Source organism: Siphateles boraxobius, unplaced genomic scaffold (genome assembly GCF_051911475.1).
Source record: "Siphateles boraxobius isolate OS27281-9 unplaced genomic scaffold, OSU_SipBor_1 25, whole genome shotgun sequence".
Lineage (NCBI taxonomy): Eukaryota > Metazoa > Chordata > Actinopteri > Cypriniformes > Leuciscidae > Siphateles > Siphateles boraxobius.
Genome location: NW_027508866.1, coordinates 31,445,364 through 31,472,786, shown reverse-complemented (window position 1 = coordinate 31,472,786; position 27,423 = coordinate 31,445,364). Strand labels below are relative to the sequence as shown.

The 27,423-nt window shown below is 38.2% G+C and overlaps 2 protein-coding genes across 8 annotated transcripts in view; one reads left to right on the top strand and one right to left on the bottom strand.

Annotated features, from left to right (window-relative positions):
- Positions 1-18,396, top strand: part of kdm2bb (lysine (K)-specific demethylase 2Bb) — a 28,454-nt gene extending 10,058 nt beyond the window's left edge. For 2 of the 4 annotated variants that reach the window (XM_077243496.1, XM_077243494.1), the window contains exons 7-21: positions 1,537-1,630; positions 2,795-2,948; positions 4,512-4,627; positions 5,858-5,975; positions 7,886-8,253; positions 8,722-8,808; positions 13,668-13,919; positions 14,010-14,153; positions 14,302-14,389; positions 14,549-14,850; positions 14,941-15,761; positions 16,123-16,286; positions 16,513-16,674; positions 16,855-17,073; positions 17,371-18,396. In XM_077243496.1, coding sequence (XP_077099611.1) covers positions 1,537-1,630; positions 2,795-2,948; positions 4,512-4,627; positions 5,858-5,975; positions 7,886-8,253; positions 8,722-8,808; positions 13,668-13,919; positions 14,010-14,153; positions 14,302-14,389; positions 14,549-14,850; positions 14,941-15,761; positions 16,123-16,286; positions 16,513-16,674; positions 16,855-17,073; positions 17,371-17,552 — 3,271 coding nt within the window. In that variant the 3' untranslated portion in view covers positions 17,553-18,396. The remainder of the gene's footprint in view (positions 1-1,536; positions 1,631-2,794; positions 2,949-4,511; positions 4,628-5,857; positions 5,976-7,885; positions 8,254-8,721; positions 8,809-13,667; positions 13,920-14,009; positions 14,154-14,301; positions 14,390-14,548; positions 14,851-14,940; positions 15,762-16,122; positions 16,287-16,512; positions 16,675-16,854; positions 17,074-17,370) is intronic. The other 2 variants (XR_013207164.1, XM_077243495.1) reach the window with 2 other exon arrangements.
- A 393-nt stretch (positions 18,397-18,789) lies between these two features.
- The window catches only part of rnf34b (ring finger protein 34b), a 28,090-nt gene continuing 19,456 nt past the window's right edge, over positions 18,790-27,423 (bottom strand). Inside the window, exons 4-8 of one of the 4 annotated variants that reach the window (XM_077243498.1) lie at positions 26,339-26,401; positions 25,898-26,099; positions 23,167-23,196; positions 22,415-22,456; positions 18,790-20,865 (exon numbers count right to left, since the gene is read on the bottom strand). In XM_077243498.1, the coding sequence (XP_077099613.1) occupies positions 20,675-20,865; positions 22,415-22,456; positions 23,167-23,196; positions 25,898-26,099; positions 26,339-26,401 (528 nt within the window). In that variant the 3' untranslated portion in view covers positions 18,790-20,674. Of the gene's footprint in view, positions 20,866-22,414; positions 22,457-23,166; positions 23,197-25,897; positions 26,139-26,338; positions 26,402-27,423 lie in introns of all 4 variants that reach the window. The other 3 variants (XM_077243497.1, XM_077243499.1, XM_077243500.1) reach the window with 3 other exon arrangements.

The window sequence follows — 27,423 nt, the reverse complement described above, 5'->3', positions numbered from 1 at the left end:
AGAATGATTGATTGCCTTTCTTTCTGCCTAGGTGTCATAATGCACGTATACACTTATAGAATGTAAAATGCAGCTCAAGTAGCCTGAAAATGAAAGTCTGCACAAAATAAAAACAGATATGGCAAGAGCTTGTGTAATATATATATATAAAATTACATATGTATATAATATGCATAATTCATATGTATAATATACAGTTTGTACATATATACAAAAATATATATTTTTTAAATATTAAAATTCTATAATACAATAAAATGTGAATACTTGGAAATACAATAAAAATGTCATAAGGTTAAATTTTTTTTATTAAATGTATTAATATTGAAATATTTATATTTATTTGTTTTTATTTAAATCTATTAATATTTTAAAATACTTCTGATTATTAAAATTATCTTAGTATTACGTTATTTATATATATATATATATGTGTAATTTTTTTTTTTTTTACTTTAAATTATTATGTCATGATCTCCGTGATAATATAAAGTCTTTTAATCCATAAAAAAATGGTCAGACTGCATTATCAGTTCCTCTGTGAGGGCACTATTTAGACATTATTTATTCATAACCTTTCATCTAAGAGCTCCAATTATAGGATGTAACCGCTGAGGTTTCAGGTTGCAAGGCATTACCCTAGTGTTACCTTCTGCAGCCTTCAGTCAATGAATCGAAGTTGTTTACCTTTGCCTTCTTTGTATTTTGGAAAACATCTGGAAGCAAATTGCTCAATGTGCTTGTTTGTTGATGCCGTAACATATGATGTCATGTGCAGTGACATCATCTGACATTCATGCTGCCGGAACTTCGGCTGGCACGGTCTGATGTGCAGAGACCACATGCAAAAAGTGTCTGGTAATAATTAAACTCTCAGTCTCATGTCTAACCGTCGTGAAAACCATACTTTGGTGACCCTAAAGTTAGAAGTCTCATTTTTTCAAGCCCTCAACCATCTGGGTTTGCGCCGAGATTGATGCCTAATCATTTTTTTAGTTCAAGATGCCCTGCAGTAAGCGTTGCCTTTTGCTCATTAGAGCTAACTGATTCCTTCGCTTTCTTCTTCTCCCTGCTCAGTGGGACAGATTTTAACCAGACACCGTGGCTGTTTGTGGTTTGATTAATTTCACTCCCTGCTAAACGCTGCGGATGACAAATGCATAAGCCGCAAATAGCTTCCTTTATCTGAAACAACCCCACGTCAATGTTATCGTTCTGTATGTTCTGTCCGAGATATTAGCCTCGATTTATTGCTGAACATAATACGCAATTTTTTTTAAAAGTCACAATATTTCGCTGTGCTTTGATAACGCTGTTGATTGAGAAGGGGAAATTCCACTGTATGTGGTTTTGAAGGAAATATTAATTTTGAGTTGGGAGTTGAACATTCTCATGGTGTGGTTACTCCCAGTTACCAAATGCAATCTTTTTTGTCAGGACTTATAAACCACATTAGGGATTTATCGTGCTTCTCTATTTATGCAGATGTTGTGAATCACCCTTGTACTTTCCCTCTCTCACTCTCTCTCTCTGTAGATACTGTCTGATGAGTGTAAAAGGCTGTTTCACTGACTTCCACATTGACTTCGGCGGCACATCGGTATGGTATCATGTCTTCAAAGGAAGGAAGGTAAGTGTTTGGTAGTTAGGGGTGCTTTTGCTATTATTATTGCCCATGGGTTTTAGGGCTGCAGGATTGTCTCTGCCTGTGATCTGTAAAGATCAGGTATCTCGAGGCCTTGTAAATGAATCTCTTCCCTGTTTGCATTGTTGCATCACAGCTGGGGCTGCAGTGTCAGCAGAATTCGTGCTTGTGCATGTGTATGTGTTTGCGTTTGCTGGAGGGTATCAAATAATATCCGCTCTGAAAGGTCGAATGAGGGTTGGCGTGTGCAAGAAAGACGAGATGGACACATGTATGACTAAAGGAACTTCTAGGAATAGTTGTAGGAGTTTATCCCTGTTATGTAATCCTCCTGCTTTCACCAGAGAATTGAACCAATTTCACTTGCAAGGAAATTTTTGGACATACAGTGGGGTCCTTTTGGACTGGGAGACCTTTAGTGAACATGCTTTTATTTATTTAATATTAATACAATATTAACATTTTATATAAAAAATATTATTAGTAATAATTATTAGTAACAGAAACAAACACTAAATATAAATTGCAGAATTTCTAAAAACAAAGTACATGATGAATGTTAAAGGGGTCCTATTATGCTCTTTTATGATGTCTCTATTGGCATGGCATATGGAGTTATGTCCGAACTTTCATTACTACACACATTCGTACTATTTAATGGTCATGAAGTAAGTTTCAAACCAAATGTAGTGCCTACTATACAATATGCAATTTTGGATGCCAGGTATGTCGGTTTATTAACATTTTTAAACATAGCCTATAGTGTGGCGTAATCGTCCAAGACCATTCGTGAAAATGTTGTGAAATTTGAATTATTTAATACAATTTTGTACTGTATACTATATTATTGGCAACAATTTAAGTGAAAATGTCAGAATTGCAACCCAGAAATAGTGCAGAATCACCACATTGTAATGTTTCTTTGTTTTAATGTTTTCAAAATCCTAAAATTTAGACTTTTAATTATTTTAAAAAAAAACTTTTGGACCACACTCTATGTCTGGCTGTGCATAAATGGAAGTGATAAATTACTTGCACATAAAGGATTAATGCTGACAAGAGGTTGTGAATTATTCATTTCAAAAAAGAAAAATCATATCCCAGTTTAGAATCACACCTGCTTTTCGCTCTCTGTCTCACGTTCCTCAGGTCTTTTGGCTGATTCCTCCAAGCTCACACAATCTGTCTCTGTATGAGGACTGGGTGCTGTCAGGCAAACAGAGCGATGTCTTCCTGGGTGACCGTGCAGACAGCTGTCAGCGAGTAGATCTGAAACAGGGCTACACGTTCTTCATCCCTTCAGGTGACACACTGAGCTTGCGTACATATATTAAAGGAAAACATTCCTGTAGCTGTACAGTAGAGTGTGGAGCTAGCAACACCAAAGTCATAGGTTAGAATCCTAGGGAATGCATGAACTTAATGCATTGAAAGTCACTTCGGATAAGTGTCTGCCAAATGCATAAATGTAAATGCAAATTCTGTTGTTGCTTATTCACCTCTCCAAACCTGTGTGCTGGTGCTGTTTTTTGTGGAACACAAAAGGAGAAATTCTATTCAAAGGGACAGATTTACTAAACATGGCAAATCAGCATGCGGCTGCAATCTGAGGCCCTGTTTACTCCTGGTATTAAGAAGCGTTTTGGTCGATCAGATCACAAGTAGACGAGGAAGACACATTTCCATTTACACCTGGGGTTTTAATCCCTCTCTTTTGTACACTTTTAACTACTTCTGCGCTCATTTCTTTGAGAAGAGGCTCCATAGGCGGGTAAATGTATTGACTTTTTCAGATCTTTTGTTCTAATGGATAAAATAAGCTTGGACAATTTACAAATGAACGCTCCCAGAGATGACAGAAAAACATACGGAGAGCAGTAGCTTCCATTTCTGCTCTAACAGCCACAAGACCAGTCGAACTTTGTGAGTGTGTGTTAGAAGTCAGGAATAGTGAGAGAACATTGTGTTTGGTACGTTTTCCGTCTTTGGTCTACAGCCGACAAACTTTAAATCCCCTCTGGCTAGTGCGCTTTCCATAATGTTTACGCATTAGGTCTGTAGGTGGAGAGTTGGTGGTCTTTAGTGGCTGTTCAAACACATTCGACCACATGAGTGTCTACACTATGAAAGCAATCCGGTCAAATGCGTTTTCGACTCCCTCTGGAAGTGGTTGAAAGTGGACAAGTTCAAAACGTTTTAGACCCCGTTTACACCTGTATTTAGCGTCTTTCACCTGTGATCTGATCGACCAAAATGCATCTTAATACCAGGTGTAAACAGGGCCTAATAAAAGCACAGATAGGAGTGGAAAGTCCTGCGGTTGATCTACTGAGAATGTGCAAATTCAATATCATATCAAGTGCAAAATCGCTTGACATGCTTTTTTCGGCGTTAAATAAAAGTGCAAATGCCACTAAATTTGACAACTGGAAACTGTAGTAAATCATGTTGCATGATTTATTTATTGAAATACTCTCTGCCCATAAATTTAGCGTTCAGACAGGGAAATTCCTACAAATGCATATGCACTAAGGTCAGCCGCAAAAATAAATATGTGTCCACGCCTAATGTCTTTAGTAAATCCTGACAGTAGTTTTTAACACCAAAAGAGGGTTTGCGAGGATGCAAGCTGCTAATAAATCTGGCCCCAAGTCTTCTAAATTCAAACAATAGCTTTGTGTGAGGAACAGACTGAAATTTCAGTCATTATTCCACTGAAGCCCTGAAATGTCATTCGTGTTTGTGTTCGAATTCAAAAATAGTGCCATGTTTGACATTAGTGATGCAAATGAGTTGGAGCATGCCATTTGAGAGCAGAAAATTATGAATCTTATTTGAACATCTTTGCGCTCTATTGTGTGTGTAGGTTGGATCCATGCCGTCTACACTCCAGAGGACACCCTGGTGTTTGGCGGGAATATTCTACACAGTTTTAACATTCCCATGCAGCTCACTGTCTATGAAATTGAGAACAGAACAAAGGTAAGGTGTTTATAAAAAAAAAATGCTTTCTTGATTCATCAGTCATCCTTGAAGGATTTGTCTTTTTAATTTGATGCATCTGGAAGGGAAGATCTTTTTGGAAGTTGTTTTTATATTTGATCTGAGTATGTTGTAAATGCCATATTGTTCTAAGGCGCATTCTAAGAGGTTGAGGCATAAAGGACAATATTTTCCCTGTGATACTACCAGAACCTCCTGTTAACTGAAACTTAAACTATTAAAAATCATTTTTGTAATTGAAATAAAGCTGAAATAAAATTAAATATAAATATAATATGAAAAGTGAAACAAACAAAAACTAGAAATGTTGTCTTGGAAACACTCTTTTTTTTAAAAACGAAAATAAGTTTTAGTTGAAGTGCTAAAATGACTCAAACTAAAACTAAAAAAATAAGTTATTAAAAATGACAAAAGGACAACAAATATAACTTAAACTAGAATTAAAATGAAAACTGAAAATATTACAAAATAAAAGCTAATTCAAACTATTATTAAATACTATAATAGTATATAAATAACACTAAAAAGCATGTGACCCACAGCAAGTTTAGAGCATGATCCCAAACCGCATAAATTAGGGAGGACTGAGCCTGAAAACAGAATTTCAGTCCTCTGGCTTCTGAAAGGTTCAGTTACTGACAGTGAAGAGGCAGTTTTAGAGACAGCACTGGACACTTTTGGTGTTTTGTGACATTTCAAAGTGACAAACCAGTTGTGGTCTCTCACTTTCTGCTCGCAGAACCTCCAGGACACTTTGATGTGCTCTGCAGGGCTTAGAGCCGGTGTGGCGGGCTATTTTTATATTTGCTAGACAGAGCAGGCAGAGAAGAAGACAGATTGTGGCGTTGGCTCTGTTGTTCCAGGGACTGCGTTATTGCAGTGCTCTAAATTTAGCGCTGGCTGAAGGAGGTATGAGGGAATGAGAGCACAAGCCCTCCATAACTCTGAGAATGTGAGTTTCCTCCCTGGAGAGGAGCTGGAATGGAAAGATATGTGCATGAGAAGCATCTTAGTCATGTTGTAGTTTTTCTCATACTGTGAGAGCCATCTATTGTGAAGCCAGTTATATCAGTTTTATATATAGATGCAGAGTTTAGGTTATAAGGGTTTATTTCTAAACAATAGTTAATGCATTAGGTATCATGAACAATGAACAGCAATTTTTTTAAGTGTTCCAGGGTTTATAATAGTGTTGTTTATCGGTTTCAGGTGCACTCCAAATTCCGCTACCCTTTCTTCTATGATATGTGCTGGTATGTGCTGGAGAGGTACGTGAACTGCTTGACAAGACGTTCGCACCTCAGCCTGGAGTTACACGGTCACACTGGTGAGTTGGCTAAACTGACAGCAATTTACATTGACAAACATAACAAGAAGTCATTTTTGATTGACGGAGTGCACTGGGAATACGACAGTTCAAGTTTATGCACTATAATATGATGTGGCAACTACTAATGGGAGCACTGATGGTAAAGGTCCTTGCACACTTAGGGCCCTATTGTAACGATCTGAAACGCAAGTATCAAACGCAAAACGCAAGTTACTTTGTGGGTGGATCTCGGGCGCTGTTGCTTCTATACCGGTGGGATAAATGACTCTTGCGCCTGACGCAAATCTAAAATGGGTTGGTCTGAAGTAGCTACATTAATCATAGGTGTGGTTTGGGCATAACTTGAAATAAACCAATCAGAGCGTCATCTCACATTCCCTTTAAAAGCAGGCGCACTTGTTCCATGGCGGATTGCTATTATGATGGCGGATTTGCCAGACGCAAGCCAGGAGTGGATCACAGCCGAGGAGACCGACGTTCTCGTCAGGGCGGTAAAAGACAGAGAAGTGACATTGTATGGGGTTGGGAGAAACCCACCCAAATTAGCTTCGATTAAACAGGCGTATAATAATTTGGGTAAATGTGTAAGCTAGATTTATGCCTATTTTTTCACATCTTCATGGACACCACAATGATTTCCCTCGTTTGGTAATATTTTTCCTTGTAATTATGTATGGTTTGCAAAAATGGGAACTGCCGCGTCTGTGTAAATGAGAGAAGCAAAGTGTATGCGTGTTGTACACACGCTACATTATGGCCAAGCATGCGCCCTTAAAATAGCATCTGAATAACGCGCCACTGACTTTAGACTAGGTTTTTCCTGGTCTGTGGCGGAATTGTTTTCTGAAACTGCAAAATATCACCAGGGAATGTTTGCGCTGGAACACACCTCCTCTTTTCGCTGAACCGCCCCCTGGGAGAGCAAGTTTATTCCCTAATTTACCGACGTGCGTCTGTGGAGGGAAAAGTCCACTGTGTCAATTGCGCTGGGTGCAAGAAAAGGCTCTAAGTCCGAAATTTTCGTCTATGTTTTTTCGTATTAGTCAAATTCATCACGCACTGAAACCTTGCACATTGAGTCCGATGCGTATTATTAATCTGTAGCGAAAAAATTTGCAAAACATTATAAATTGGAGTCTTCAAGCAGTGAGGATGATTTTGTGGTCCTCTTTTTTTTCTTAAAAAGAGAAAAGAGGAAATATTGGGACCATCCAATCCTGAGATTGCATAGAGAGGAAGGAGAGTTCCACCTCCTTATCAAGGAGCTGCGGGATTATCCCGAGCAATTCAAAGTTTACTTCAGGATGTCAGTGGCTCCGTTTGATGATTTTTTATATTACGTGCCTTTGTGTTCCGCACTTTGTTTGTCGAACAGTGCTTTTGTGCTGAGAGACGAAGTGGATCAACATGTCAGACCCCATTCTGTATTTCTGACGAGAATTTTGATCTGTGACACTGGATCATACTGAAACAGGACTGAAAAATCAGCATATATCTCAACCTGCAGGACTTTGTGGGCTGGATAGGGACAAAACATAAAAGCTTTGAGTGGGAGCGGGAAAGAAATATGACTTATTTTTAGTGGGAGTAGGACTGAAATACTTAAAGTGTGGACTTACTTGTGTAAGCTGCAAAAACGATCTATACATTTTTATTTGAGAGGATTTATGAGTATCAATTTTGATCACACTTACTGAACTCCACAAGTAGTGAGCCAATCTTTTAAATGAGCCCTTCTTTGCATTTTCAATCTCAGAGAGTACATGCAAGTTCCTATTTCCCTCATACCAACTTTTATCAACATGATTCCTAGTCTTGCTCATGATGTCTTTTGGTTTTTGTGTACTTTTTTGTTGATTTCGGGAAGATTTTCCAAGTAGCATGTGTTCTCTTCTGACCCTAATTAGCTGAACCCAAGCTTGTAACCGATTGTCTCGTCGCTGTTCCCCGGCTGGACATGGAGGAGAACTCGTGTGAGACGCGGTTAGAGAGGACAGAGGGGGTGACCCAGCCCTCCTCAGCTGTCCCTCCCTATCAGACCTTCAAACCCCCAGCCAATGATTCTGATGACAGCTCCAAGTCCCTCCCTTCAGAGTGTCCCAAGACTCCGTCTGGCTCACCTGGAACAGAGCACTCGGGGAAATGGACCCACTTGACAGAGTTTGAGTTGAGTGGACTCAAAGCCCTGGTGGAGAAGCTGGAATCCCTTCCAGAGACGAAGAGGTGTGTTCCAGAGGGCATCGAGGATCCACAAGCACTGCTAGATGACGTGAAGGTCTTTACACATTTCCCATTTGTTTTGTCTCTCACATCATGCCTTGAATTGACATCATCATTGCTGCCTCCTGACTGATGCAAACTGCAGTTTTTCCTTTTATGAGGAATAATAAATAGAAGTAAACACCTGCTGAAGTATCTCAAAATGTGCATAAAAATAGCTTATGTGCATGGCTACACTAGGCACAAATTTCCAATATGCACAAGATGTAAAAAACAACAACAAAAAAACAACGCATCTCTTTGAACTCCTTTATGCCAAATCTAAAAGATGATTTTTAGGCGAATTATTTATTTTTTAATATTTAAAATGTTTTAAAACATTAAGCTATATTTAAATTAATGTTTTTGGTTTTCATCATTCTCAAAAAATGTATTATACCTGATTGTTTGAACTTTAAAAAAAAACAATGTTATGTTATTTTTCATGTTATTTTTCATTCTGTCCTTTATGCTTTTTGAACAGGTTGTCTTGAAGGAACATGCAGATGACAATCCAAAGTTGGCCATCACTGGTTCTCCTATTGTATGCTGGCCGAAGAAGACAGGCAAGGTATGAGTGTTTATGCAGAGCAATTAGAAACATAAATATGTGGTTAAGCTATATTCTTTAACCTGTTCTTTAAGGTTATTAATATGATTTGCATATTAATCTTTGTCATTTGTTAACTATTATAACAGCAAAACCGATATGGAGAAAAACGTGTTATGAAACGTTTTGCTGTCTCCATTCCTTATTGATTTGCAGTAGTTGTTGAAAATGAAGTTGTTTTTTGATGTCACTAAGTATTTTTGTTGTTGTACCACCAAAATAGTTTTGTGTTGTGAGGTAGATTCTGTGGAAATATGATGCAGTTTCTGTATTTGAGTTTGAAAAGGTGAAGCAATGCTTTTCATTAGTATTTCACTGGAATGATGACTCAGCTTCAGACACAAGGCAAGCGTTGCCAGTCCCCCCAAATCAGACCTGACCAATAACACGCAAATCTGTGTTTATAGACTTGTTTTAGTTTATTTCCCTATTGACTGTCACACGCACGATTGGATGATGGCTTTTGTACTCCTCCACTTCACAACACTAAAACTGTCTTGTGTATTAAAAGCCCAGCTGCTGAATTTTCGCCTCCATTGTGTCTGTCTTTTGTGATTAAATACCATCTGTCCTTATACTGCCCCAACTGGCCTCTCTTCTTTACCTCATGACCCTGTTTGAACATGTAACACTTCTGTTCTGCATGCCCTATTCCTATTGGTTGTGTCCAAGCTGTGTTGGCACATATTAAAGAGCCCATTTTTGCATACTGCACACCCATTGGCTCTACCGCTCTTCTCCCTTCCCACTTCTTGGAACTCCCCCTGTTGCATATTCATGAGCATGTCTTGCTCTAGCCCGTGTGCTCTGATGGCTAAGGAACAGAAGGGAGGGCTGTGCCGTCTCACAGCCAGTAGCAAGCCGAAGCTACAGCCATGTCAGTTAGCAAAACACTGAGAGGACTCTAAGAGCCATGGCCATGTCGCTGATAGCTGACGAGGAGGATTATGAGAACTCGGATGCTGAGCAGGTAGCAATGTTAAGCTGGATCTACGGGTCCTTAGACTTAAAGGCAGGAGATGCAATTTGGCTTCATGCAGTTGTAATATTGTATTGTCTGTATTTGCATGTGTAACTGAAGTACACGTGATAAGGAAGCTGTCAGAAATGTTTATGGTGACCACTGATAACTACATATGACTAGCACGAGAATTCAGTGTTGACTTTACTCAGCCTAATGATCATTTTGGTTCAGTCTGACATTGTTTATTTCCAATTGAAAGGTCGCAATTTTTTTTCTGCCATTTTGCTTAAATGAATGTTGCTGCAGGTTGTTGAAACCTGAACTTAAAGTTGAATTACATGATGCTGTAAGGTGTTAGGTACTTTCAGAAGTTGAAGATGAAAGTGAAATCGGGTGACTCTTCATTTGTGGAAGTTTTGATATAACTTGCTATGCCAGCAGCTACACATACTTTCAGTATGTGTATCATAGCAAGTTATATCAAAACTTCCACAAAAACATCAACTGTATATGCCAGCAGCTACACATACTTTCAGTATGTGTATCATATACAGTTGATGTTTTAATGCACACTGCAGTGTTTCGAAGGCGTGTGGGTTCTTTGATTACTTTGCATATGTCTGTTAGAGCAACTGTCCACGTGAGACTTTCCCATCGTTGTTTTATCCTTGGGGTTGGGTGAATCTTTGTATCTCTTCCAGTGAATTCTTTTGTATTGCTCTTCTAGTTAAATGTACAAACGCTTTTCATCCCAAATACCGACAGCACCAAGAAAAGGATGCAGCTGCTAGATCTTTATCATTTAATCATCCATCATTAGGATGAAATGAGGATCTCTTTCTGTTTGTAAAAACATTAAAAAGTATGTTTGTCCAATTGAGTACACTTACTCTCACCGCTCGTTCAGATATTTGTATAGATCATTGTGTTATTCAACTTCCTCAATTTCAAGGATATTTTTAACTGTTTTTGGCCACAGCCCAACAAGGGCCTCTTTGAGCCGGTCCTACAAGATGAGCGCATGGGGGAGGGGCAAGACAAAGAACCAGCATGAGTAAAAACAGTTCAGACATGTTCCTATTGTGAACATATTTAGTCCTGGATCTGTAGTTATGAAATTGTATGTGTATTCTGGATAAGATGTAAATTTTTTGGGGGGGGAAGCAACACGTCTGGTCTTGGACACTATTTGAGGCTTGACCCTACACAGGTCATGTTTGTGTGTGTATGTGTGTATATATATATTTATATATATATGAATTTTGAGACAATGTTGTCAAATTTTATACCTTCAAAACACTTCCTTACTAACTTAATAAGTGACTTTCTCAGGGACGCAGTAGTGATCAAACTAGTTTGTGATTTGTATCAGTTAATCTCCAGGTTTTGCTTAGGACTGGTCCTACAACCTTTGTATATGTTTTTGTATTGTGATATTTTTGCTGCAGTGACAAGACTTTATTTTGCTGATATCTGCCTCATCTAGTTTTGTGAGTTTAGTGTTAAATATCAAGTGTAACTTCACACCCTACCAATTAAAGTTTGTCAACTCATTGTCCCTGAAACTGGGTGTGACTTTCTTTCTGTTGTTTTTGCAGAATAATTTTAATTAATATTAATTTGAATAATATTCTCAAGTTGGATAATTATATAAAGATCATCTGGTTTAATGACAGTATCACATACAAAGCGTTCGAGTCAGCTTGTTTGTTTACTATGGATATGTATTTATTTCGCACATGCATCTATCCCAGACAGCAAGCAAAATCCATGACTGCCCTTAATATTTATAGTAATCCTGTCTTAGAGGTCTTTCATCTCTGCAGCAGTTTTTATAACGTGATGGATATAGCCTATAATTTTTGACCTTGTCTGCAAGCTGCTCTAATGACAGCAAGCAAATCTGTTTAAGGTATTAATCTATCATGTGATACATGCACACTCAGTTGTGATGGTTTACAGCTGAGTTTGGCTTGGAACTGAGATGTGAAACATTTACTCACTTTGAAAAGTTTATATTTCAACAGTAATATCAGTCATGTGACTGTTGATAAGCCTTTTGAAACTTGCTCTGAACATTTCAATTTTATTCTAACCATTTTGATCTCATATCAAAATGTGCATTAAAGTGTGGATACAAATATGGATATAGTGATGAGAGAATTAGAGACAGCTAACTCCACAAGGAGTTAGTGATTTATTTTTGCTGTCATACTCTAGTGTCGCCCATGCAAAAAAGAAAGAAAAATCAGCATACATTTTTGCCAACATCCAATAGTTCCAAAAGAATTAGATGTTATTGGCAAAACTGATAAGTTGGTTGACCTCTACTTGGAACCTTGGATTCTGAGTGGTGGTCCTGTAGGTCTTGTCTTTAATCTGGGTGAAAGCAGCTCTTACAATCGCAAAATCACAACCTCCATCACATTAACAAGAGATATTAGATTTGGCCTGGAATGTTTTTCCCACTGGCAGCCACATAACTATCTCCCTCTCCCCCGGCTCTGCTGACCACATGCTTGAATTCGTGCTTCTGTTTTCCTCCAAACACAGTTTCATAACACATCACATCTGAGATGTTGTGAAACAGAAGTTTCTGCTTTCTGATTTCAGCAGGAACTCAACAGTATGTTGTTTTTTCTCTCTCCACTAAACAGCTTTTCATCCATTCAGGGAAGACTCTAGCGTGGCAAAAATCAATTCTACTACAAGCATCAAATCCTAAACTCTGTGCAAACAGGTCTTGACTCCATCTGAAGAGCTAATCTCAACTCTCAGAGGCCGACAAATCCACTTAGGCTGTTTATAAGAAAAGTACCTATTGAGGAGGTCGGGTTGCACTTTCCCCCTCTGGCTAATGCGATTGTTCATGTTTTCCTCTCCATTACTGAAGGTTTATAAAAAAAGGGTGGAGGCCAGATGAAAGGGTGGAGGCCAGATTTATTCCCATTAATCACCTTGTGTCCCATGGTGCTGTAGGAAAGTCGTGGCTTGGGTTCTGGGACAGGCTTGACTTGATATAATGGGGACATGGCAACCCAGGGGATGTGGAATATTGCTATTTGGAGAATAATTTCCTCCGACTTGCTTGGAAGTATAAAAGTGTGTATGTATTAAGCTCACTTATGATTTATAGTTTAAATGCACTGTTGCCATTTTGGCCAGATGTCCAAGAAGAACATGAAAGACAAATAAATGTTCAATCAATAATGGAAAGTTCTTCACATCAAGGAGATCTGATGGTAAATACACACACGCTTATATTTATTACTGTTGGACTATATTTGTTTCTAGTAAGGAAATGCTGTTCATGTTTATCATAAATGCTGTTAGGAGGAATAATAATGATCAATATTCATTGACTGGTTTAATGCATGTTCCTGCAGCTGTATCCTAACTTGTCTTTAGCTGTTGGCAGTTTTTATCATGTTTATTGCTGCTGTTCTCCTATTCTTTTTCTTTAAAGTGCCTCGAGGGCATATACACAATTTGCATAACTACACATATAACTAAAACTGAACCATATGAACCCACTCTCAGAGTGTGGTGTCCAAAAGTTGATAGGTTTCTGAAGCATTCATTATGTTTGTGTTCCCTTTACTGTGTGGCATTTCATTGCCTTGCTGCTAAAGTCAGCAACTAGATCATAAACAGATTGTGTCTATCATGTCCTGGTTTACAAACATGTTCAGTTAACTACATGTGAAATGGGTGTCATGCAGTACGACTTTTAACTCGTATTTTATCTAACTTTTTTAGTAATCATTTTTGTTTGATCAATTTGAGACCTCAATATAGTTTAATCATGTTTCTCATTTTCCTTGTTCAAATAATTTTGATGTTCTGTATGTTTCAGCCACGGCCGCTTAATCGGCCAAAACCCAAGATGGGCTCATCTCCATCTGCTGCTCCATGCTCGACAGCAAGTGGAGTGAAGCTCTCATCCAGTCGTGGTTCATCTAATGCCCGGCGCAGGCGAACACGTTGCAGGAAGTGTGAGGCATGTACGCGCAAAGAGTGTGGGGAGTGCCACTTCTGCAAGGACATGAAGAAGTTTGGTGGACCAGGCCGGATGAAGCAGTCCTGCATCATGAGACAGTGCATAGCGGTCAGTCTGGGTATTCAGCATCAGATTTGACCCTTGATTTGCTGTATGACATCTGGAAGAGCTAATTGCTACTTTTTGCGCGTTTTACAGCCTGTTTTACCTCACACTGCTGTGTGTCTGGTGTGTGGAGAGGCTGGGAAAGAAGACACAGTAGAGAATGAGGAGGACAAGTTCAACTGGATGCTCATGGAGTGCTCTATCTGCAATGAGATCCTCCATCCAGCATGTTTGAAGGTTGTCTTCCAGCAAACAATTAAAAACTGTGATAGCTGAGCCATAATGGCGAAAACAATCTTTTACATTTTGTCTCATCACTTCAGACATGCAATGTGGTCTGTCTCCTGTTCTGTTGAGTAGAAACTTATTCTGTTCTGTTGTTCAGGAGAAGGATGGTGGCGGTGTTGTGAATGATGAGTTGCCAAATTGCTGGGAGTGTCCTAAATGCAATCATGCTGGAAAGATAGGGAAAGTAAGTATCACTGTCCTACCTAATGACACAAAACAATGGTTCAACAATTTTCATAAAATGTAAATGATGATGGCAGTGTTAACTATTAAGGTATAAAAATTACCTTTTGGATTAAATCCATTTGATATAAATTCGTCTTGTATTCTTTCCCACCTTTTGGCCACAAAGCAAAAAAGAGGCCCAGGGTTTAAGTACGCCTCCAATCTCCCTGGCTCTCTGCTCAAAGAGCAGCGAATGATCCGGGATTTAAAGGAAGAGCTGGACTCGAACATGTCTACAGAGTCCTACACCCCTACTCTTTCACCTGTCATGAAGAAGAAGACAGAACGAGAGGACAACCCTACCTGCAAGTCAGAAGACGCATTTAAGAAACGTTCCCCCAAAATGGAGGACAACCCACTCCGCAGGAAGAGAAAACTCTTTGAAAAGGACTCAGACTCAGATTCCAATGTCAGGAAAAAGGTAGCAAGAAAATGAGTTAGTAAAAGCAAATAAGATATGACATAATATTTTTTGCAAAGCATGTATTTTGACCCTCTTTTAAATCCACAGAAGAAGCGCTCAAAGCCTGATGCTCTTTCGACCTCTAATGTCCTTGGACAGATCAAGACAGAAAGAGAGGATGATGAGGAGTATGATGAGGAAAAAATACCAGAACTAGACAGGAGACCCTTCAGTTTTGTACCCTCAGAAGAGGACGATGGAGATGATGAAAGGGAGGAAGAAGAAGAGGAGACTATAAAAGAGAAGAGTAGCCGAGGGGAGAATGGGAAGCTTTTACACAAGACCTCTGCTACATGGGAAGATGACCAATCACAGGGACGTTGTACCCAGGCGGGGCCCAGCAACGACACTGGCGTTGATGCACAGTTGAGGATCCAGCGAAAAACCAAACGTAAACCTCGCCTGCCCAACAAAGAACTGAGCAAGGAACTGAGTAAACAACTCAACCAGGAAATCCAAAAGACGGAGGATCGTCTGGCTCATCAAAACAGCAGGACAGTGAAAACAGAACCAGATAGTGACGGAGAGGACAGAAAACCACTGAATAATGGCAGCAGCCATCTGAGAGACTGGCTGGGCCCTAAGCGGGAGCTAAACGGATCCTTGCGAGAACAGTCCCCGGCCAGTTGGATCAGGACTACGCCTACCCCTATCATCCGGCCAACACCTTGCCGTTCTCCACCGAAATGTGTTCAGATGGAGCGTCATGTCATTCGTCCCCCTCCGATCAGCCCCCCACCGGACCGTCTGCCTCTAGATGATGGCAAGAATCACATCATGCACAGAGAGGTGTGGATGGCAGTGTTCAGCCACCTCACACATCAAGACCTGTGTGTCTGCATGCAGGTCTGCAAGACCTGGAACAGATGGTATGTCTTCCAGGAATTAGGAAAGAAAGCAAAGCATCATCATATGTTGTGCTTTTAAGTTGCATTTGCACTACAGATTTTATACTGCAACACACATTTAGAGGTCTATCCTTTCCTGTAATACTAAGTGAGCATGGATGTGTTTTTATTGGTCTACTGTGGGCCCTGTCTTACTCTTAGCCTTAACCACACATCTAACCTATGTCCTGAACAATGAAAATGAAAACACTGAATTGGATTTGGGTCACAAGAATGAATTTCAATTTCAATAGCTCGCATTATTGTGGTTTTGTATTCCAAGCAAGTGCTAAACTCAACTTGGTAATATAGTAAGGTTAAGTCTTCTGTCTTTTGATCTCAGGTGTTGTGATAAAAGACTGTGGACCAAGATCGATCTTAACCGGTGCAAGTCAATCACTCCTCTCATGCTGAGCGGCATTATCCGAAGACAGCCGGTCTCCCTGGACCTGAGCTGGACCAACATCTCCAAGAAGCAGCTCAGCTGGCTAATCAACAGATTACCTGGTACAATCACATTTTTTTTACCACCTAATTTGTTCAACATGGAAACCGTTTTTTTTTCAATGCTTCTCATGTTAACTGTACAGCTGGATTGTCTCCTGATGGTGTAGCTACCCTTTGTGTGTATGTACCCTATACCTCAGTCTTGTGCCTTGGAGATGTACCACCCCTGATGTTTGCAAACTCCACTCTCAAGTCGAATTACTACTTTGTGCTGGTTTCCTGGCAGGTCTGAGGGTTTTGTTTCTGGCAGGCTGCTCGTGGGCAGCTGTATCTGCTTTATGCACATCAAGTTGTCCTTTGCTAAGAGCTCTAGATGTGCAGTGGGTAGAGGGACTCAAGGACAACCAGATAAGAGACTTACTCTCTCCGCCAACAGACAACAGACCAGGTACTGAATGATATTATTAACTGCTGTTTGTTCAATGACAAATGTGTACTTTTGACCCTTTAGTAGTTATTTTTCTTCTTATTTTACAAATTCATAGTGGCCCCATTTGTACATAGTAACATTTCTGTCACCTTGTTTAAAAATTGATTTGGAAAAAATAAGCTTATTTGTGTTTCCCAGGTCAGTTGGACAGTAGAAGTAAATTGAGGAATGTGGAGGATCTCTGTCTAGCTGGTCTGGACATCACAGATGAGTCCCTGAAGCTGATCATAAAACACATGCCTTCACTGTCTCAATTGGACCTTAGTTACTGTAACCACATCACCGACCAGAGCGTCAACATCCTCACGGCAGCCGGCACAACGACCAGAGACTCTCTCACTCACATCAACCTGTCAGGTATTCAGGAAATACTAAAACCCTCACATAACAGGTTAGACATGCTAATGGACAGTTTAGTGGGCTGGAAAACAACCATGCATACTGTGTTTGTGCGTGTGCGTGTGTGTATATATATATACAAACTCGCCTTGATCTTGGAAGATTACTATCTTGACATTTGATGGATTGAGTCTTGGGAAAAGCATGACGCAAGGTCACAACTCTTCACTTTACTTCTAAGGTCAAGCATTAACTTATGTAAATCTGAGCAATTGACATAATGGGCTCTAAATTACCTTTTTTTTCTCTCCACAGTTTGTAACAAAGTTACAGACCTGTCACTAACCTACTTCAAGCGCTGCGGAAACATTTGTCACATTGACCTGCGGTACTCCAAACAGGTGACCAAAGAGGGTTGCGAGCAGTTCATCGCAGAGATGTCTGTCAGCGTGCAGTTCGGACTTATTGAGGGAAAACTACTGAGCAAACTGAGCTAATCAACAAAGACAGACAATAACTTGAACTACAACCCAGGGAACTAACAATCTCGCCCCCGCATTTTTTACACTTTTACAACAGCGGATGTGTGGAGGCTAACACACTCAACAGAAAACCAGCAGAGAAAAATGGCTAATTGCTTAACAACACACTCCAAGCAAATGCCTGAACTCATCGCCAGAGCTCACAAGTGAAGAAATGTATTCATCTCAAGTGGCCAATTCTGCCTTTCAAAATTTTTTTTTTAAATCTGTTGTGCTGCTAAGGCAAACATTTATTGTTTTTTTTTGTTTACAAGGCAGAGCTGGCTGAGAGTGCCAACGTTAAAATGCTGTTGAAAGGCATGTTTACCCATATATTTTGCATAAATGTTATAAACATTTTTTTATAGTCACAGTGCAGTGTTGCAGTGACAAAACTGACTGTTATTTTCTTTCTCAGTAAAGAAAAATTCAAAATGCATGTGCTTTTTTCGTTACCATGCAAACGTTAAGCTTCATGCAGTATTAATTTTTGTATCAGAAGGGATTTCACACTTTATGTGCAGTATTAAATGCACTCATATAAATATATTTAGACTTTATTGACAGTATTCAGTCAGTACAAGGTTTCTTTTTTCAACGCAATAGGAAGTTAAGCAGATTCCTATCTATAGCTATAGTAACTGTGCAGATGTTTCTGTAATATTAATTTAAAATTTGATGTTCTTTAATGTTGTAAGATGTTCTACAGATACATTCTTTTCAATACGACTATATTACCATGGCTTCTTTAATATGTATATATCTGGGGAAATACGTACTTGCACTGTTTGACCTGAATAAATAGTTATTTTTTCCAGTATTGAGGTTTTGCTTAACGGAATCTTGACTGTGTGAACAACTTTATTTTTTTTTGTGTGTACAAAACGATCATAAAAGTATTTCAAGAGTACACGAATCATATATTACGATTGATTCCCGCCTATGTTTTTGCCGCTCTTTTTTAACTCGAGTTGAGACTTATAATTGAATAGTACAGGTTACCAGACAGGCTTCCCTTGACGAATCCATTCTCTAGAATAACTTGGAAACCATATCGGAGTATTGTGCCATTCATATACAGTATATTTTATCTGCTGACGTTTGACTGAGTGAAATGTATTCTACTGTATTCCTATGACTGTAAGCGTTGCACCATAACGCCATTAGAGGGCGCCAATCAGCATTTTGCGTCACAGAAAAGAAGAGTAAACACTGAAATGAGTAAAATCTTTATTTTGTTAGTTCAAGGTACCATTTTTTATTAAAATTAATAAATCATCTTTGAATTACCAAAATAAAAAGTTCAACATTCCAAAATACAAAGACCAAATCCCAAAACGTCTTCCAGCGTTCAGTTTAAGTCATTTAGAGTGTAGTCTTGTCCATTGTCTGCTCAGCTAGAGTAGTTACCTACTACCAAGTGACATCTTTTAGAGATAGCAGCATTAGAAACATACACATAAGCACAGTGTCAGTGTTGGGCAGATGGGTGTGGAGATGTTTAAGAAGCAAATTAAAAACGGTCTTGATTATAGAAGTACATGGACGTGACATCAGAATGCAAAATTCTACTGTAGCATTAATTTAGACTGATTTCAAAGATAAACAACTAAATCAATTTTGTTTACATTCAAGGAAAAACTGGAACACTGAGGGGGGGATGTAACATTTAAAAGAAAATGCAAGAAAAACTGAAGAAAAGAGGAAAATATATCCATATACTTCATGTACATTTTTTCACATGTATATAAAATCATGTTTAATTGATTAAATTTTCCTTTATATTTGTTTGTCTAGGCAATACCACAGACATAATAACTTGCATTTAACTACAGAATTCACAGCCACAAATGGCATTTAGAGGAATCAAGTAACCTCCTCTTTATCTTAACCTGATCTAGAAAACATAAATATTCACAAAAAGGGAAGGAACAGTTTATTCAACTCAAATAATATTGCTATGGAGCAAATGTAATGTGATGCGTAAATCTATGTAGCACCGCTTGTGGAAATCTTTGTTGCCATGTAAATGAGATTCAACACAACACACCAAGAAAAAAAAATGTATATCGTTCATGGTATTGCTTGAGATGAATAACACCGAAGCAGAATTTTTGAACAACAGTGAAAAAATGATATTGTGTAAATAAAACCTACCAAGGCATGTAATCAATTAAAGCTGCACTAAGTAATTTTGCTTTGGACAAATGTTTTTAATAATGTACACTCATGAGACTACATAAAGGTGAACCTTTCTTATGGCAGCCAGCCTAACTTCCATTACCCTAATAACCACCCTATTATTATCGCACATGTTCAGTTAAAAATTACTTAGCACCTCTTTAAGAATCTTGTTGGTGCAGGACAATGGAGACAAACCAACCACAATCCTGACATTTGACAGATACTGCAACATTTGATCAAGATAAAAAAGTAATATAGGTTCCAGTAATAAGCTACATAACGGCATATGCTGGATTCCAGTGTGTCTGAAAAAATAAGATACAGTTTCTTATCATCTTGCTATAAATATCTACTAACTGGTCATTTGATCCTGTGTCACGAAATTGGGGTTATGTCAAGACATGAAAATAACAAGCTTATTAATAATAAAGCACGTAAAAACATAAACCAGAAGCCGTTCTGCACATTTCTACTTTGGCACCTACGTTCCCCCTTCACGGCATTGGTCTTCACTGTTGCTACGACAACATGCATCTTAATGTCAATCGGTCTCTACACTCGCAACACGTAAAGATTTCTTATATTGCACATACAGTAACACATTTCGAAAAAGTTTACAGGAATGTAAACCATTTAAACTTTCATATTTTTATACTTTATTCCTCTAAAATCCATCTTCCCTGGGTTAGCAACCACAGAAACTCATAAAAGTGTCAATGAATGACCAAATAAAAATGTGCAACAGTAAACGTTCGCTCCTGTAAATAAGGTGTGCACAGTTCCGGTTTCCACCACTTTACCCAGTGTGAAACTAAAGGGGCAATCTCTCGGTCCAGTCACTCACGGCCCCAGCCTGCTCAGTCCAGCAGGAACTATCTGGTGTGTTGGTCTTTCAGTAGAGGTGATGCTCGTGGTTAAGACTTGAAGACGTGCACCGCCCGCACCACATACTGCCTGCAGATGGGGCACTCGTTCATCCTCTTGCCGCACTTGGTGCAAGTGACCATGTGACCGCACTCCAGCAGAACGCAGTCTATCACGGCATCCATGCAGATCCGGCACAGGTTCTCATCCACGCCGCCCAGCTGAGCTATTTGCACGCCATCTGCAAGACAATATATGGATGGTTTGAGATCTGGTTTAATCATGGATCGATTTTGTGTGCCTGTTCTTCGCGTGTTTAATAAGGTACTTTTAAACCAAAGGCTTGTGTTTTTTTTTGCACATACTGTAGCTGCATCGACAATGAATTTTTTAAAGAAATTGAGCAGTAAAAATATGATGTAAATTTCAGTTTGATTAAAATGCTTCAAAGAAATGTTACGTGTTCAATACAACTTAAAACTCCATTGAAAGCATTTTTGATTAATGTTTTCGTCTTGCCACCTAATTTAATGAAAGCAATTATGATGGAAATATAAGGGGCCATGCATGGTAAATATTTAAAAGCAGAAATGTGAATATTTTGTTAAAGGGAAAAAAATGAGCATGCAATTTTTTTTAAAGAACAAAAATCGAATTTAAAATATAGCTACACGCAGTGATACGGGACAAACAGCAGTGCATAGCCAGAAGAGCAAAGATATTGGAAAGAATGGGTACTGGTTAGCATGCTAACCAATTAGCATGCCAAGCTAACTAGCATAAGGCAACAAACCCAGGCACATTCAACTTTAGAGAGCTATTTCTCAGGAACAGTGGCAAGTATAAAAAAATCCGTTGAGTCATTTTGTGCAGTTCGGTCCAAAGATTATCTGATCATATTTTGGCCAAAACCGGACAAAATTTGTAGGAGGAACAGCGAAAAAACTCTTTTTCCATTCACTTCAAAATGGCGGGCAAACAAAATGATGGAAAATGAAAAATGAGATATCGTCAGAATCGGCATAAGCCATGGAACGCAAGGACATGAAAACAAACTTTGGACAATGTTTTGAAAAGTTTTAAGCGTTTTTTGCAAAAATCCTTATTTCTCTAGAACACTAGGTGGCGCTTTGTTCAAACTTCTCAGGTACCTTCAGGACATGCTGTTGATGATCCCTACCAAATTTTGTGCCGATATGTCAAATTGTTTAAGAGATATTAAAATGTATAACAAATTTCAAAATGGCGGACTGATGGTCACTCCTTTACCACACAGTCTTTCTTATTTGACATTCTTCCAGCCAGTCAATCTCAGCAGTCATACCTTTTAATGAATGATATACAGTAGGCTATGTGCTTTCAACTCTCCTGTACAGCAGATTAATCCAATATTTGCTGATGTTAGTCTTATTATCTCTGTTAATTGCTCCCTAAAAAACGAAATGGGGCACATCCCTAAAGCATCTGAAACTTGGTCCTTCTCCAAAAAGCCACTTAATATATTGTCTCAGACCGGACAGCTATAATCTTTGGATCATTTTGGGCGGTTTTCCAAGCAGTGTTAATCGTTATTATAATAATTGATAGCAAGGTGCAATTACAGTAATGTGACAAGCTATAAAAAGACGGATCACATTAGGAGCACAATTCATGACACAAATGTGATCATGCACGAGAGAACCACATATCATACGCTCTCAGCATGCATCGAGTAGAGTCACTTTTCATTCATGGTAATGAGATGATGGCAATGATGATGTTGGAGCTGCATTAAAAAAGCTTAGTCTTACCTCCAATACCTCCATTGCATATAGGAGGAGGGTAAGCTATGACTTTGATCGACAAACATAGTAATGGTAGAGTTAGTGTTATTAGCATTAGACAGCCCTGTCAAAATGCTCGCATGCATATAGAAAATTGTCTTTTAAAACTTGACATCAACCAGCAAGAAATTATTTCCAAGTTATCTTGTTCCATTTTCACAGTGGGTTAGTAATTAATCGAAGGTAGTCAGGTTTTGATATATAACATTTGTAAATCATGGTTTAATGTTTTTATTTTAATATTGCTGCATTAAATATTATGCATAATATAACTAACTAATCATGCTAACTAGCCAAATCCTGACTCCTTTGATAAGACATTAGTCCAGAGTTAAGCATAGTGTGCTAAGCTTATATTTACACTGTTATCACGACAGACAACACTTCATACTAAACAATCAAAATAAACAGAGGTTAATGTCTCAAGTAACAGTGTTGTTATTGTTAACTAAAACTAAAGTAAAGTAAAACTACATAGCAAAAATGAGCATGTAGAAATGTAGTCTTGGCAATTATTTTAAAAATAAAATAAAATTCTGAATAGAAACATAATAAAACAATAACGGACAAAAGCACAACTAAATTACTAAGACGAACTAAAATTCAAACTGAAAATATAAAATTAAAAGTTATTCAAAATATGAACAAATACTTTAATAGTATATGAATAGTTTTTAAAATAATACTGTCAGGTAAAATATCAAAACAGGTTGGCTTACCTGCAGCAAGGCTGTTGCTAACATTTTCCACTGTAAGGAAAAGAAAATGAGAAGAATCAATTTTATGGAGAGCACAAGCCTGTTTGAAAATCCTATTAGCCACAGCTGATTTGGAGCTGATCCTTGACTGATTCAATTTCATGTTGTTTTTTCTCACATGCAGCCTGTCAAAAAGATTCGAAGACTGTGATAAAATGACTGCGTTCTTTTTCATCCATTGCTCTTATTATATGATGTCAGCTGTGCTCTTTTCAGCCTGAACATCTAGAAAACTGACCAGTTTTTTGTACTGGCCAGTACAAGATAAAATGGTCTGTTATATAAATTACCCAAGGAACATTTCATGCACTATTCTACTACATAAAGATCTTCATGATATCTTCTAGAAGAGGGATCATCTTCTTAAAAAAATATTTTTTGATTGAATTCAGATTGGTCACAAAACTTGCTGACTTAGGCTTTTTCCAATCCATTTGACATTGGATCAAGGCCTTTTTTGACAAATCACTCTCAGACTGTTAAGCCCCTTTCACACAGAGATACTGGAAAATATACTGATCATGTGTCCTGGGATCCTATGATTTTGGTTCATTCACACGGCCAGTGATTTTCTGGACTCTATGCGTGCGTTCACACAAATCCCATAAGACATGTGACATCAGGATGTGACGTGTAATGTCTCCCCAGTGCCTAAGGTTGCTTTGGTTGTCTACAAACCAAAGGTTGCCTACACACTGCATTTTTTTCTGATTCAATCATAAACTAGCGCATCGCGCAACGTTTCACTAACGAACGATATCTGCTTCAGCATCATCACTATAACACACAGCTTAAGGCATTGGTCCTGCCTTTTTTCACATAGGGTGTGTTCCGCGACTGATCCACGCAAAGTTACCAGGTCCCCATCCCAGGATCAACATGTTTGCGTTCACACAGAAGGCACTCTTCCCCACTTATCCGTTTCGTTTTATTTATTTATAATCCCACAAACACCATTATTAGGGCTTTAAAATGCCGGCAAATACCCTACCAAATTGTTTAAGAGATATTAAAATGTATAACAAATTTCAAAATGGTGGACTGATGGTCACTCCTTTAACACACTGTCTTTCTTATTTGACATTCTTCCAGCCAGTCAATCTCAGCGGTCATTACATTTAATGAAAGATATACAGTAGGCTATGTGCTTTCAACTCTCCTGTACAGCAGATTAATCCAGTATTTGCTGATGTCAGTCTTATTATCTCTATTAATTGCTGTCTAAAAAAGCGAAATGTGGCACATCCCTAAAGCATCTGAAACTTGGTCCTTCTCCATAAAGCCACTTAATAATTTGCCTCAGACTGGACAGCTACAATATTAGGATAATTTTAATCGATTTTGCACATCCCTATTTTGAGGTTTCTGGGCAAATATATCTCTGCCGATCTCTCCTGGGTTACCAACTCCGCTGCAATAGTCAAGGCGGTAGAGCAGAGACTCCACTTCCTCAGAATCCTTAAGAAAAATCAACTGCTAGGAAAACTGTTGGTATACTTCTATTCTGTTCCGTTCCAACAAGAGTGTGCTGATGTCCTGCATCTCTTTGTGGTATGCCAGACCCTCCAGAGGGTCACAGTACAGACCAGAAGATCATCGACTGCCCTCACTGGACGCCTTATGCAGCTCTCGTTGTCCAAGTAGAACAGCTAATACTGAAAGACCTGGTAGAAGCTTCAGGTCCATTGTATCACGGACAAACGAGCACTATCTACCCCAGAGCAATACAAGAACTGAACACTGTTACTCTGAACACTGAACTCTCAATTCTTCAAGTTCATTTTATTTATATAGCACATTTTACAACAGTCACTGGCTGACCAAAGTGCTTTACAGAACAGCAGAATTAAAGGAAAATAATACCTGGATAACAACGCAACACAAATAACTAAGCAGAGCAAATCTAAGAGCAGCCTTAAAACAGTAGTAGCAAAACAGTTTCACACAAATATAAAATAGTAAAACAGATGGCAGTATCAGACTCAGTTAAAAAATGGAAAGAACCAGGAGTGGCAAAAACAGTAAAAGACTCAATGGAAAATAGTAAAGCCAACCAACCTTAATTATAGGCCATGGAAAACAAGTGCACTTTTAGAAGTGACTTAAAACTGATCACGGAAGGGCCTATACTAATTTCTAACGGCAAATTGTTCCACAACCGTGGCCCTGCGTTTGAGTCTGGAATGTGGGACTAATAACAGGTTCTTATCGCTTGATCTCAGACTTATAAAAGGAGAATATGGTTGCAGCAGTTCCGATAGATAGCTGGGGGTTCTCTCTTTGAACGGACATATTTAAATTGTACTAATTGTATAGGGCCACTGCAAGATAAAGATGTGCAATATTGCTACATGGAATACTTCACTTCAGTTGCAAAAGTTATTGTATTGTATTGTAGTGTGTTATACTTATTGTGTCATAGTTATATCTATAGCAGTTGTGCTGTTGTGGGTGGATGCACCATAAGGTTTGCTAATTTTTTTTGTATCTAATACATGACAATAAATGAAATTTAATTTAATTGTTATTGAAATTGAATAATATGTATTGAATCAACTAAAGTCTCTACCGTTCTCTTTCTGCCTATGAATAGTTTTAGGTGACTATAGATTTTTAAGAAACAACCACAGTATAAGTAAACCACTTTAGGTAGAGTCTAACTTGCTTTATAATGCGTCACATTGAGTCTTACTGGATCTTCTGTTGAGTTCGTTCTCTCTGTAGAGACGATGGACGCGTTCCACCAGCTCCCATTTCTCACAACAGCCTGAAAAGTTGACGAAGTTGCGGGCGAGAATCTCCTTCAGCTGCCGCACAGTCAGGCTCTCGATGTCGTCCTCGCGGGACAGGTCCGAGAGGGAGGCACGTGCGCGTCTCTGCGTCGCTGGGCTCGCCTGCTCGGGACAGACGGCAACAGAGACATGTAGACGGATCTGTAGTCCACATTGATATTATATCAGACTGCTGATTTTTCTGAAGTATTCACCAAACATTAAGCAGAATTATTGGATGCCATTGAATTATTAATGTTAATGGATGCTGAAGTAACCCAATCGTCTTTCACAGTAGGTAGCACAATCAACCAGGGCATGCTGATTTTGTCAGAAGTGAACACAGGGATGGCTTGTCTCACCTCCAGTATGTCGTCATGAGGCTCCAGGTTGAGGAGGGAAACTGATGCAGCATCTCCATGTTCCTGAAGATAAAACACAGAGATCAAGATCAGATTAACATCCGGTTGAAGTGAGAATGTGTCTTCTGACCCGATGAGCTGTGGTGATCACACAGGAGTACAGATCCCATCATCTCTCCACTTAAGTGTTTGTTTTTATTTTGAGAAGAAAACTGGATAGAGTAAAGCTGTGGAAAAAAATGCTAATATGCTAAATGAATAAAAATGCTAAATGAATAATTGTAGTGAATGGTAGATTGGCCAGAAAAAAAGACTAAAACTTAAAGACTAAAAATCTTAAAAATATATTTTTTAATGTTTCAGAATATAAATACAAGCCATATTAAATACAAACATGTTATACATAACAAAACAATCATAAAAAATATTGAAAAAATATTGGGGCCACTAAAATTTTTTTTTTAAAGAAAAATACAGCAAAAACAGTGTTGTGAAATATTACAATTTAAAATTACTGTTTTCTGTTTGAGTATAGAAATTATCATTTTAATTATTTTTTTAAATGTAATTTCTTCCTGTGAATACAAAGCTGATTTTATTAGCATCATTACTTCAGTCACACGATCTTTCAGAAATAAATCTAATATGCTGATTTGATGCTCAAGACACATTTATCATAATTATTATTATTTATGTACAAAACAGTTGTGTTGCTTAATATTTTGGTGGAAAACATGATTAACTTTTTACAGGATTCTTTGATGAATAGAAAGTTCAAAGAACCGGATTTAAATATAATGTAATATAATATAATAAAAAATACACCTAAGATACATTACAATATATTATTGTATATAAGTATTTTAAATAATAAATAATTAATAAATATTATATTATATTGAACTAAAATTGCCTCATTAAGTAATATATTTAATTAAATTAAAATATTTTACTAATTATAAATTGTAAAACACATCTTAAAGTAAGTAATAAAAAAATTAGCCATTGTATTCTGTTAGGAAAGTTTTACCATGTTAAAAATGTTTAAGTGTCAAAATGCTTTTTCAAAACTATAAATAATCTCT